General features: G+C 35.5%; 1 protein-coding gene across 10 annotated transcripts in view; it reads right to left on the bottom strand.

Annotated features, from left to right (window-relative positions):
• The window catches only part of LOC149797357 (guanylate-binding protein 7-like), a 103,441-nt gene that overhangs the window by 54,647 nt on the left and 33,914 nt on the right, over window positions 1–14,880 (bottom strand). For all 10 annotated transcript variants that reach the window (XM_089962125.1, XM_089962123.1, XM_089962118.1 and 7 more), the window contains one exon: window positions 11,469–11,596. In XM_089962125.1, coding sequence (XP_089818251.1) covers window positions 11,469–11,596 — 128 coding nt within the window. The remainder of the gene's footprint in view (window positions 1–11,468; window positions 11,597–14,880) is intronic.

Here is a 14,880-nt window from a genome sequence, read left to right on the forward strand (position 1 = left end):
AAGCAGCAGTCTAATTTTATTAAAGTGAATTGTGAACCACGCATGTCGAGGGGTTCTATATCATAGATGTTTGATTCTGCCAATCCTATACCAATCAAAATTTTAACGGACACGCTAGTTTTTCAGAGTCTTTTATTATAAGGTACTTTGCCCTTTTCTGGGAAGTCTTCTTCTAATGAGATGTGCTCTTATTCAGGGAGTAGAGAGCGGCTTTGTTAATGTTCCTGTTCAGTGTGTAAATTTGTCATCAATCTTAGTCTCTGGACCCGTGACAGTCGGAACATTTCTGTTCTTTAACCATCTACGGTATATATTGAATACTAAGCAATGGTCTAGCTGGAGATAAGATTTTGTTTAATCCACTTGTAACTGACAAGCATTGTTTGGATCAGAAAAAATGATCTTATTGAAAACGAAATCCCTGATTTATACCCAGCTTGTGCAGTTACTAGAGCTACGACAAAAGAAAGCTCTTGAAAATGATGTTGATCAGGCATGTATTCCTTTGGCTGACAGATGCATTGGTCAGGCTTTTGATGAGACCACTTTTACTTCTTGCTTGGAGTAATCGAAAAGTATTGGTCACAGTTATCTTCTTTCAAGTACTCATTCTCTTTAATCTAATCAGGGTGGAAAACGACAATCACCTGTCACCAAATAGGTAAATGATCGTGAGAGCTCCTTTTTTGTTTCAAGGGGCTTTTAGAAAAACTGAAGCGACATAAGCAAATGTTTGTTATCTTGTCAAAGATGGGGTCCTTATGACACCACCTGAGGTAGCTGCTGGTGACGAGTTGTCGGTGAACTATCAAACTCTAGTTCCAAAATCATACAGATAGGAAATTCGTAGTTAAGCAAATGAAATTCCTTCAGCTGGTCATTTAGGGATCAATATGTCTTATCACAAGATATTTAATTTGTCTTATTGGACAAATATTAAACGTAATGTTTGCAAATACTACAGATCTTTTCTTTTTTGCTAAATGGCAGGAAAACCCAAACCGAAGATATCTAAGGCTCAACTGCAACATATTCTTTCATTTGACAAACCATTTTGCAGAATAATTCGTAGACAGCGTCGGTCCCTTATCTAAGACAAAATCAGGCAGCCAATACATGTAGACCAAAATATGTGAATCTAAATGATTCCCAGAGGCCGTTCCTTTGAGTAGTATTACAACTAAACGAATGTTAAGCGCTTTGATAGCTATCAATCTATTTGGGCTGCACAAATCTATCCAATCTGATCAAGGGTCAAATTTATGTTTGGAATTTTCCAGCACGTTATGAATGAATAGGATCCAGCAATTCAAGTTTTCTGCCTATATATCTGAAAGCCAAGGAGCTTTACAGAGATTTCATCAAAAGTTGACAAATATGATTCGGTCATATTGTTTTGATACTAGAAAAGATTGAGATATAGGTGTTCATTTACTGATGTTTGTCATTAGGGAATCAGTTCAAGAATCTTTCGGATTTATTCCTTTTGAAATAGATGTGGACACGCTCTCAGTGGACCACTGCAGTTGTTAAAAGAGAAACTTCTTTCAAATAATGATACAGAACTTAATCTTCTCGAGTATGTGTCTAATTTTAAATTTGTCAAAGTCGTTAAAGTTGTCAAAGGCTAGTTAGTTTACAAGAATTAATTTGCACTCTACCCAGTCACAAATGAAATTAAGGTATGATACAAATGCAAATCAAAGGAGTTTAAAGCCTGGTGATAGAGTCATGGCTCCCTTGCTCATACCATAAAATCCTCTCCGAGCTAAGTACTACGTTCCTTACACAGTTGACAAACAAAATAAGTGATTTAAATTAATATCATCATCAATATTCCCGGGAGACGAAAACAAAAACAACTTTGCTACATAAATATGGTAAAGAAGTATGTTGACAGAGATAGCGCTGTTAATCATGCAATCAATTTAGTTGTACCTGTCCCACATAATGAGGATTTAAGCAATGGAATGCAATCGGACTGTATTGACGTTGGAGCAACCAATGCTCGGAATTCAGAAATTATGAATAATCTGGACCAGAAATGTTTACATCTGCAGCCACAAGAAAAGAATGAACTAAAACAGCTAGTACCGGAATATGAACACTTGTTTTCAGAAGTTCCTACCCAAACAAATAAAATCTACCAAGAAGTTAAAACTTAAGATTCCACACCCGTGAAACACCGTTCATACAGGGTGAACCCTCTCAAAAAGTATTGCTCGAAAAACAAAATTCAGTATTTGCTGGAGAAAGGTTTAATAGTACCATGTAAAAGTGACTGGAGTACTGCGTGTATGCTTGTACTGAAACGAGATAATACTCTCTGCATGTGCACATACCATGGAAAAGTGAACAGTGTGACCAAAAAAGACTTCCATTGCCAAGAATCGATGACCACATTCATAATATTGGAAATGCAAAATATGTCACCAAGTTTGAATTTTTGAAAACATTCTGGCAAATTCCACTTACGGAAAGGTCAAATGAAATTTTGACATTCGTTAGTCTGGATGGGCTTTATCAATATAAAGTGATGCCGTTTGGGATGAAATGTTGCATACTTTAACATTTCATGAACATGATTACACATGGTCTAGATAATTGTGATGCTTACATCGATGATGTGATCATCTACAACACCAGGAAAAATCACATATAGACATTTCGGAAATTCTTTGACAGACTTACTAATGCTAATTTGACAATTAATTTACACAAACGTGAGTTTTACCGTGCTTGTGTTATATTTTATGGACATATCGTGGAACATGGACTATGTATTCCCATAGATGTTAAGATTTAGGCTATCTCTGAATTCCCTATTCCTATCATAAGCTACTGATGCGATTTTTGGGTATGGCTGGATAACTGTCGGTAATTTTGTTTCAATGTTACCTTAACTGCTGAACCCCTGACAAATTTATTGAGTTAGAAAACGTGGTTTCATGGTCTCTGAAAAATATTAGGAGGCTTTTGATAGGTTAAAGGCCATACTTCAGAGTGAACCAGTTCTTTCAGCTTCAAACTTCAATCATTTAAAATGTTTTTTAATGTAAATGATGTTAGTGTTAGTGCAGTATTGATTCAAGAAGACAAAAATGGTGCAGATCATCCAGTGTGATATCTTTCTAATAAACTATACAGGCACCAGAGAAATTATTCCACAATCGGAAAGGAATGGTGGCTTTGATAGTGGCATTGCAACACTTTAAAGTCAATATTAGTACATATATTTAGTAGTCACAAACCACTTACTTTCATTGACTAAGTGAGTACAAAAGTTATATTATTGAGGAGGCGTTTGAAGTTGCAGTATAACAACATTGACATCAGGCACATCAAAGGAAAAGGCAATCTAATAGCAGATGCACACTTTAAAGGTATAAGAATATATTTGTTCATGCTACATTATCAGCAGCATTTATTCAAAGAAAATAATTTACAAAAATCTAGCAAACAATATAAATTAAATATACATAACACTTCCCCTCATACAGCAAGGAACGATTTATGTAATAAAGCTTTCTTTTACTGTTATTCAAATATACATCTGAATAAAAACTATATAATATGAAATCTTGTGAATGACACAAGTATACATGAATGTGATTTTATGGTAAAATGTTTGACGTTTATCTTTCATTTTCGTTCTTTTCACCATCAGGGAATTCAATATTACGGAACTTTATATAATACTTAAGAAAATATATTGCGCGACCTTAACAGAAATAAGGAAATGAATACGTCTGTACATTCCGAGAGAAACTGTTTTAATAAAATGCATTGCAATGTACTGGAACTAGATATACTAGCACTTTCTTAACATTTTGTTTCATATTAAATAGAGGATTCCGCGATATCCATTAGAACGCACTTAACCATTTTGAGATAAATGGATAAACCAGTCTTGACATAACTTGAACTGACAAGTCATTTATTTACCTAAAGTCATTAGATCATGCTAGAGAAATGTAAATTTAAGAGCCATCATTTTATCAAGAGAGAGAGAGAGAGAGAGAGAGAGAGAAAGAGAGAGATAGAGAGAGAGAGAGCTGGAGAGCTTAATCCATTTTATCTACATAGCAGTATACTAAATAAAGAAATCCGCTAAATATTATTGAAAGAGATTGGTTTGCATGTTTCAGTTTTTGTCTCAATAGCCAAACACTCCAATAGTCACAAACAAGAAAATGTTCTGAAATAATTAAACATCTTAGATCTATAATACGATTACGTTATTGACACGTCATTTCCATCTGACTTATTAGCTCTTCGCTATCGTGATTCAATCAATTGTTTTTATATTTTCCTTACAAGAACTAAATAGTAATATAACACATTTGGATACAACCATGCAGAATGCCTTAAATTTGTTGAAAATGTAAGATTTGAAAATTTTCCACATTGTTATTTGCTCTAACAATATATTGAGATCAGACTAATTAGCAACAATTACCAAACTTCTGCTGTTAATGACGGATCAATAATTTGAGCTGTCAAGTACAACGTTCCAAGTCAGATGGCTTCGTGTTAGAAACGCACCTTTCATAAGCTGAAATTGACATTGTCTTCTGAACCTAAAATATTATAACAGTGTTTACAATGGCCACTGTCTTTATTTCTGCAGATGTTCTGCTCACGGCATGTCTTTATTAAGGATAGACCATTTAAGTTTGTATATAGTTAATTTGAAATAAATTTATCTTGCAATGAATGAAAGAATAAAAGATACCCAAATCGGAAATAAAAAATTAGTCCCATACATTTAATGAACAATCACTTACAATATAAATGCAGTCAGAATTGAGTTAATGTTAGTAGCTGTGTGTATATATATTTAGCCTTATGATTGGGTCATTACATTTTTACGATTATACACGTGTTTCTCATAACAGTGTAAATTCACTGTTTTCTGTTTTGTTTGTGAGGTGGTGTTTTTTTTAGTACAGAAGCGGCTGTCATTGAGAGTTTATACAAACCACATGTTTAAACAATAGGATATCTTTATACTGTTAAGAGAAGCATAAAATAGTCTCGGCAAGTCAGTGCGTAAGTTTGCTGAAGTTTCTTTCAATAAAGCAGAAGTTTAACTGATTAGAAAAGTTGTCTATCAAACTTTTCTCAAAGAAAAAAGTTCAGTATTATTAGCTCAGTTTTCCGTGGCATTGTGACTACGTTAATAGTATCAAACATTATCTTCATTAGAACTAGAAATGTATATAATTATTTCAAAATGATCCACATAAATTGGCCTATCTCTCTCTCTCTCTCTCTCTCTCTGCATGAACCTGTCACGAGCTTGCTTGCAGGGGTCATGTGCAGTATACCACGTCAAAGCGTGATTCAATCAATTGACACGCGGTTGTCATCCTCATCGTCTCGGTGAGAAAGCCTGGTGCGCAAAGCAGTTCTTCACAAGCCGCAGCCTCGACTCCATCCGGACACACGGAGACATGTGGACAGTTCTTCTTTAATCCTCACCAACCACACCACGATGAGTTGGTTTCCGAAAATACACGTGGGCTGTACTGTACCCAGTAGTTTTTGGATCTATCAAGAATATTGAAAGGCAAAAAATGTTCCACGAGTTATTGTGCAGATAGATCTAAAAAAATATAAGCAAGTGGAATGTCTTCGAGACCGATGTAAATTTGCACACAAGGCAAATATGATATCGTGTTGGAAAAAACGCATGGGTGCTTACCGATGTACTAAAGTGAGTTTGTCCCCGATTGATACCAAAAGATGTATACGCCCTAATGGTATTGACATGGCGTTTAGACATCATGCTACTGTCAATCAATTTTACGATTGTGTATTGTAAATAGCAAAGCGATGCATTAACGTTTTAAAACAAATCTTGGTGGTAGTTCCAAATTTGCTAGAACGACTCGACTTGGTGGCTTTGCCTACCATGGTTGAACCATTGAGCTCTCTGCAGGCCCCAAACGATAACATGTTGGTTATCTTGGAGTATGAATGTATCAATCCGTTCCAACACCGTAAATACATGGGCAGACCATACTAGTTAAGTAGCACAATGTTGTCCACGTTTTAACGCACCATATATGTACCGAACAGATTTCGCTTCCGACTGGTTGCAACGGCGATTGCTCTGATATCATTTTTTGAGTATTTGTGACAGTCTTTTGTTGAATATAATTAGCTGGTTTTAATTCAATAGTGAGTATAAGTTCATTGGTCAATGTTGATATGACAAAGGAAAGTCGTGTTACCCATTCTTGAGATTGCTCTGCGGTCTGAGATATTATCAACAATTCCTGTGTGCACAGATGTCCGAATAACCGCTCAGCAAATGTACAACTAAATAGTTTCACAATAACCTGGTCAAGATGTATATTAACATGTTCAACACGAACTCGCAAACGGTATTAGGTTAACTGCGCAAAAACAGATCTGATAAATTCTTTACCATGATCCACTTGTAATAATGTTAACCTTATTAATGGTTAACGTGCATAAATGCGTTCGAGTGCATCTACGACGCTTGAAAATTTTTTTACATCAACGACTCAACTTATTTGCATCTGCTGGCAACATCAACAATGGTTAAAACGTACTTTTATGTGTGCAATCGACCCTGTCGATCACTTACACCATCGTGTGGAAGAAATAAGAGATCAGCCTTATGAAACTCATTTGATGTTTGGACATCAAACCAGCCACGTGAAATTTTGTCTTGGTATTGGTAGGTAAATTTGTCACGTCACTTGTTTAGCATAACATGCTCAAGCAATTCCTTTTGCTTACTGTTCCATGGCATATTACTGCATTTGCTTACTGTTCCATGGCATATTCACCTTTCGAATATCGATGCTGACTATAAAAAAAATTCATAATGTTCGGCTTTGCTTTCTGTGTCCATTATTTGTTTGTATTAATATTCTTTACGTTAAATGAGCGGGGTTATGTCCGCGAGAGGCAGAGCCTCCTAATGCAATCTTCGATTTCATACCTCCTTTGAGGGTCCATCTTGCGATTCGTTCCCTAGCACCAGGTCCCGTAATCGCATTTAAATCAATAATGACATTCACATTCGATTGTTAATGTGCATGGATATTGTGTGATGCTTTATCAGTAAGGTCATGCAAGTAACATGCAGCATCAACACAATTGACTGGTGCTTCTCCAGGTTTTAGTTGATTGTTCTAATCAAGTTGCATATTAGCAGTGTACCAGACGCACAATAATTGTATTCAGGGATGTGATTCTTACAGGGATATTTACGTCATGGAGTTCCAGGTAACTTTGTTAATGCAGCCACGATATCATCACCGACTTTTTTAATGAAAGTGAATTTCTTTCCGCCACATCGAATACAAGTCCCTATAATCGCTACTCGTCCATTACGTGTCTGAACTGGTGTTTGATTCCCAGTATATGTTTTTTTGCACATCAACGCACACAATCTTAAGACATGACTGCATTATATATTGTATTATTCAATGGGGTCGCGCATAAAGAAACTCACATATGATTTTTAGGATAAAAGAGCGTTTTCCGTCATTGACATCAATGCATCAGCATCACCTAAATTATCCAAGCATGGTGATATATTTTCCAAACTCAGTTCGTGGATTGGTCAATGGCCCTGCTGGATCAGGAAAAAACTCAACTGCTGCTGAATATGATTTCATGATGGATAAAGTGGAATGGGGTTTAAATAATTAGAACATCGGCTGATGACGAGCCATGTTATGATGTTTTAAAAGATTTTCAAAAGGCATATAGTGACAAAGTGGCAACACCAACGTTGATTTCATTTCCGCTATTGTTCAAGCACCTACCGTTGACTATTTGGATGCAAAAACAGAAGTGATTTATTTAACTCAATGATACCCACTTGTGCCTAAAATAATAAGAGACAACTTAAAATGTTGATGATATTTCTTGGTATGGTGCCGCATGGTCTTGCAAATACTCATTGGACCACTCGTTGGATGAATTTCGTAACACGTTTGAACGGATCATAAGAAACCGCATAGTTTTCCCACCAATGATTTGACCAAACTTGCTGTTCCAACAGAAGTAAATTATCGAGATGGTTTGGATGCGACAATTTAACAACTAAAATCAATTATATTCAATGTCAGCAAGTGATGACATAGAAGAGTATGAAAAACAATGAAGTGAAGCAACTCAAGATCACCATTAAATTTTTCGTAATGTTATAGTAGTCCGCAAAAGTGTCAACATGTTACAGTTGTAACAAACTGCAATATAAGACCTCACAGGGGATTTGATAAACTTTTGCACTGTTGATTAAAGCAATGAAAGTAAATGCCGAACATGCCGATGATATTATAAAGGCAACAACGACAGCACTATCCGGAACAAAACAATAACTTAGTCCAATTCGTAAAATAGCTTAAGTGCACAAGGATACTGAAACAGCAGCAGAAGAAACTGCAAAGGCTATTACAGGAGATCGAGGAAGTCAATCGAAGACATTGGTGACATTGGAGACACTGTTGGTAGAATTGCAAGACGAACCTGTGTGCTTGATGTATGTTTCTAAGTGAATAACTAGTTACTTTAACATCTTTTCTTCCATTCATCACACTGTCTTCTCTCTGAGTTATATAATGCTGATTGTTGACACACTAGCCGCGAACAAGTAACATGATATTATTAAACAATCAATAGAACATCATTATTAATGACTTAGACTGCATAGTCACTTGGACTGTATATTCTATCATAGATGTGCGAGTGTCAGGACAAAAAGTCAGACTATTAATGTGTTCACAATGCGAAATTCAAACTCCCCCAATATAATGGAACATTACATTTTTGTATCAAGGGTCGGACACTATGATTATTTTTGAATTATTTGAGCTCATGGATAAAACATATTGCATTTAATTATCCAAAAAGAAACTTCTCGTCATAAATGTTTAGTGAATATATTTTCTAAACTGATGTTTTCGTCAGATATGTATAAAGTTACTAACCAAATTAAGTATATAAATGACGTATTCTTATAAAAATGAAACTCAGCTTCAGTAACTACACACAATCAGCTCTTTATATTCCATTATATCTATATGTTTTAATTCCGCGCTCTTGTACACAAATGCACAATCACATTTTATAGCTTTATGTTAATGCATGTAAGATGACTTTTGCATTCTAAACAATTTATTTCTTTATAAAAGTTTTTGATTTCCATATAAATCGGCTATCTGCTCAATTTTAGAACAATCAAGTACTATTTGTTTGAACACTTCTAACAATATTACAAATTTAACTTGCTAGCATATTCCCAAGTATACACAAAACAGTAATTTAACATTTGCTTGAGATTAAATACAGAGGACCCCTCATTCCAGTGATAAGTACAATGTAATTAAATATTGTAACCTGTTTTCAAAATACATTTAAGTGAGGGAAAATATGATACTAGTATATTAAAATCCCCATTTATCAATGTCACGCAATTCTATAAATCTTTCTATTTATTAAATACATGCACTCGGGTTTCGAAGTTTTGTGTACAACTATACCCGAGGGTGATTTAGGTATATTGCATAATGTTTCGAAACAGTGAGTTCAGTCCTTCCTATGCCGCACGTACCAAGTGCTTTCGATGGGAAGAAACGAATACTTCCAGCGCACAGACGATGTATGGCGACATCGTCTTAGTATAAATGCCACACCGTAAGACTAAATCTACACATTATGGAACGTCTTGTCAGTGAGCGGTCTACTTTAAAGACTTGCACATTTTCCGCTGTATAGGTATATGAGTTATTTATTAACTCCTTGTGTATACGTTATAACTTTGAACAACCACGTTTATATTTGTATATGTTTTGTGTAGCTTCGGCTTACGTATTATAATGCAAATGTTTTCTATTCTTGCAAGATATTTAAAATGACAATATAAAATTGCATTTTTAAGATACGTTTAGTACAGTAGGATTCTTAGGTAGGTTTACTTCTGAAGATGTGTATTGTTTTGTTATTATTGTGCCGATAATATAAGCAGTATTGCTTACCGTATATAACATCAATACGTTTTATCGTATATTCCCGTGTCATGCATAGTACACGGTGTTGGATGTATTTTCAGCTGATCGGAGTCGCAGCTGTAGAGCTGATTGGAGTCGTAGCTGTAGAGCTTATCGAAGTCGACATGGTGCCAGCTGTAGAGCTAACCATAGAAGCTGGCCATAGCAGCTGTAAAGCTGAGCTATAGCAGCCGTAGAGCTGTGTTAACAGTGTTGCTGGTCGAGTAGCAGGTGATCGGGCGCTGCTAACAATTGGTGTGCGATTTTTACTTGACTGACCAAACAATTAAATGGTGGTCGGTCACTACCTGGAATAATGACTGCTTGATTGCCCAGTGTGACTGGTAGCCAAGTGTGCTGGTGACGGAGTGTGTAACTCCATACATGTAATCTTTTAGTCGTGAACTGATTTTTTTGTTGGGGGGGGGGGGTTGTTGTTGTAATACCCAGTGTTTTGGGATTGTAAATAAATTTAGAATAACTGTCCCTTTGTTTGCATCATTTTACTATTTTAGTATATTACCTCATTTTTTCACTATTTGAGTGAATACATTTTTAGCATGTGAATAAAGTACCATTCTTTTTACTATCTGAGTAAAACACATCATCCACTTCGTCGTGTGAAATCCTTGTTAATCATTTACCTTTGTCCCTGTACTTTGTAAGGTAGTTTAATTGTATTTGCATTTGTTGTATTATTAGATTCGTGCGAATTATATTGATTCGTCCAATATTTGGATCTTATACCGCATGTATTAATCATAAGTCTTTTCTTATTCAAGTTATTCATCATTAAGCATTGTATTTGAGTCACCATCAATAGTGGTCGGTTGTAAATCCGAAAGCCAACCCGGTTATCTTGCAAAAATCAACTCGGGTACAAAATATCGGTATTGATGCTTTATGTTTACCTGTGGTATTTTTTCAAAAATATAAGATGTACCATATCGATTTATTTTGACTTTACAAAACCTTTTAGGTCTGATGCATAGTTCATTGTAATGGTAGTATTTGCATCAAATAGCTAAATCATTTTGACTTATAATTACATGGTTTTGTCTTATAGCGCTATGAAGCAGGAATGAACCTTCAGTTACATGGTTTATGTAACTGGTTCAATAAAAGACAGCAAGAGCCGGAACAGTCGATTAATGACAAAAAAATCTGGTTGCACAATAATGTGACTGCACTGGCATGCATTCAAGTGAACCCTCTATTGGACTCTGAAATGTACTATGCTCAACAAGCGAATGGCAACGGTCGTCTAGCTTTTGCATGCAACATTTCGATGAGGCAACCGCTGCTACTTTCTATCCCAAATGGTAAACGTTACATGATGTATGCACGGTTACAATGTCAAATATATTTGTAATCCACTTGGCTGTTTTGTTATCTAAAGATGTCTTTAACAAACAGAAGTATTAAAAGTACCTTTTGTATGTCACCCAGCCCCTCAGTATCCAGCAGTAGGAGAACTTGGTCCTTTTTAACGGGATGAGGACGACACCATACCCAGATACCTTTTGTTTTTGATTCGATTGTACTGCCCAGGGTAAATCCTATTAAGCAAAGAAACAAATTAGTGAACACAAATACATGAAAAAGACAGTATTGCAATTTTCTTTTAAATTAATAATTGCGTTCATTCAATTAGCAAAGGTATTTAAAAACATCATGCAGATTCTTTCCAAATAAGCTGTATTCCTCTGTGGTGATCAATCGATACAAAATAAATTAGTACGAGAGACACAAACGTGCAAATTGTACACAACACAAGGAAGTAGCTTATTTTTAAAATATAATGATTATTGTGAACATGGAAATTCTAAGATGGTCGATCAATAAATTTGGGAAATTTAGAGAAATTTAAAATTCAATTATATCAACATATCAAATATAATGAGTTTCAGTTCTTGCAAGAGGTGAATAATTTTTCTTATTATAATATGGTACCGTCACAACGCCTCTGGTATGCTCATATTTGAGGAATGAGCATGATACCACATATATGCAAATAAAATAAAGAGAACTACGCGGACTTAGGATGATTTAAAAGATAATGGTGAGCATGAAATTAAATGGAATAGGGCTGATCAAAATGTACTTAGATCCAGACATTTCTATGAATTGGTCATCACCCAATAATTTCGGTAAAAACAAATTTAAATAAATTTCAATGAAAATGAGAAATGATAATGGTGCAGTCGTTATCAGTTTCTCGATTCCCTATCATACAGATTTAGTGCCCGCAATTTTTGCACAATGATTCACTCCACAAATTATCTTCCTCTCAGGCCCTTTCAAATGATATTGTGCTAAAACTATTTTCCCATCGTAAACCAAGATTGAGAAACTAATATGTACGAAACAGGATTGATTTAAATGTATTGGTTTCAATGTGTACCAATGCATTAATATACATTTTGTAGGTTATCTACATTTTCTTTCCTGCTGATTAGGAGAATGCTTCGTTGAACCTTGCCTTTGTCATCATACGTACATATGCGAAAATCCTGATACAATTGTTATCGGTATGTGAAGCACTTAACACTTACAATAGTTGTTGTTGTTGTTCTAGGGTTTAACGACATTTTCAGTACAAGATAGGTTATACATGGCGGCCAGTATAACTGGTGGAGGAAGAACCCTGGAAAACCCAGGAAAGAATCACCGACCCACGAGGAGCTACTGACAGGCTTTCCTACGTACCCACGCTAGCCGATCCTTGGACTCGAACCCACGCAGACAGAGGTGAGATGGCAGTAATCCGGAACGGTGAGCGCTTTAGACCACTCGACCACTCGAGGCCCTATTACATTAGTAATGTTGTTGCTGTTATAGGGTTTAACGCCATTTTTTCAGCACAAGATGGGTTATACTTGGCGGCTAGTGTAAATGATCGAGGAAGAACCCGGAAAACCACAGAAAGAACCACCTACCACGAGAAGCTACTGGCTAGCTTTCTCACGTACCCACATTGGCCGAGCCCGAGATTCGAACCCACACAGACAGAGGTGATATGGCAGTGATCCATATTGTTGAGCGTTTTAGACCACTCGGCCACCCTGTGCCACCAGTAATTTCATTGTTCATCAAACTGATATTTTGTGGTTTCTGTAAATATCTGTCTGCCTTGGAAATCCTTACATAAACGCATGCTTTAGCAGACCTTCTATAATCACGATTTTATTTTAATGTTGTTATATTGCCGAGTTGCATACCGTTTATTGATTACCTTCTGCACTCTGATGGCACAGTGTCTAAACTGGCTTTAATCTCTTTATTGAAGATCAAGTGTTAGGTTTGTTAAAGTTTTGTTATGAATATGCCACTAATTTGCTGCCTAGCGATGTAGCCAGAGACACAGTAAAGCGTTCTTTTAGCATAAATGCATCGAGCTAAAGTGCCTTGTCTGATTTCTGTTCTTGTCAATGCTGCAAATGATACAGAAAAATGCTTCACGTAGACATAATTTTTAATGTTTATCTTGCTTAACAACTTTTATCACATCTGATAATTTAGCAAATTTGAAAATAACAAGGAAACATTTGGCTATGATGTGTTTAGTATTTGAAAGTATATTTGTGCTTTAACATTACGAACTATATGCTGCGAACAGTACCGCACAAGTACGATCATTTTGTGCATTACCTGTTCCTGGTCTAATCTGAAATTCTAAAAATATAATACATGATTGTTAAATATTTTCTCTACGTGAACCAAATAATTACAAATATTTGCATATCATGGCACAATTTAGTCTTTGAACAGTAAGTGATCACGGGATCCATTGGATATGATGATGACTCTAACAAACATTTATAGGTTACTGCATTTGTATGGGACAATATGAACGAGTTGTTTTTGGATGGAATACTGCATGACTTTGGAGTGCAGTATATCCTTCCGACAAAAATAGTTCATATTTTCCCATACAAATGCATAAACATTTTCATTATATGCTCATTTTTTATTCTACCTAAGACTTAATTATAAAAACAAAATACACTACAAGAAACAACGAAAATGAATGTATGCCTTTATCCAAACTAAATACACAATCGCATATTTATCATTACACAACATTATTACTGCGCACATAACTCCGCCCAGATAAATTTGAACTGAGTCGCGCGCTCGACATGACTTTCAAAAGAAAATGGCGTGTCGAGTTAAAATTGAAATTTGGAGTCATCTAGTGAATGAATGTGCATTGCATCAACTTTTCCATTTGATCTGGAATGAATAGATTTTGGTAGTTTCTCGATTCTAGGAAATTTCATGATTATGGACTGAATTTGTATGTGACAATTCCACATGAAATTATTCTTATTCCCCTTTACTACCATATCAAACGATACAAAACAAAACATCCAGCTATGATCAATAAATTTGGACTCAGCACTGAAATAGATGTACGTAGGTTTGTTCAGTTTTAATATTGATTAGGATGTATTGTAAAGGATTAGAATATGGAACAGCGGACTATTCTAGTCTTTGCGGTAAAGAATGAAAGTTCATGAAACACTATAATCTACAACATATATGATCACCATTATTACTACACTACACACATGATTTTTTTAACATCTACATTTCTCAGATAGGAAGAAAAATGTTACAGTTAAGACTTATAAGGGTTGTCAAAGCTATCGGCTGATTACACACAATAGGTTGTTTTCACATACGTCATGACTGTGTATGCAAATGACCACAATGTAACGCGCGCATTTTGCACCGTAATGTTGCTTCCCAAACAAGACTTGTTCAATATGTTTATTAAAGATAAAAATCTTATTTAATAGTCGGCAATAATATTTACTTCATCGAAATTATACATATA

The sequence above is a fragment of the Sinohyriopsis cumingii genome, chromosome 6, assembly GCF_028554795.1.
Source record: "Sinohyriopsis cumingii isolate HCF-2022 chromosome 6, ASM2855479v2, whole genome shotgun sequence".
NCBI lineage: Eukaryota > Metazoa > Mollusca > Bivalvia > Unionida > Unionidae > Sinohyriopsis > Sinohyriopsis cumingii.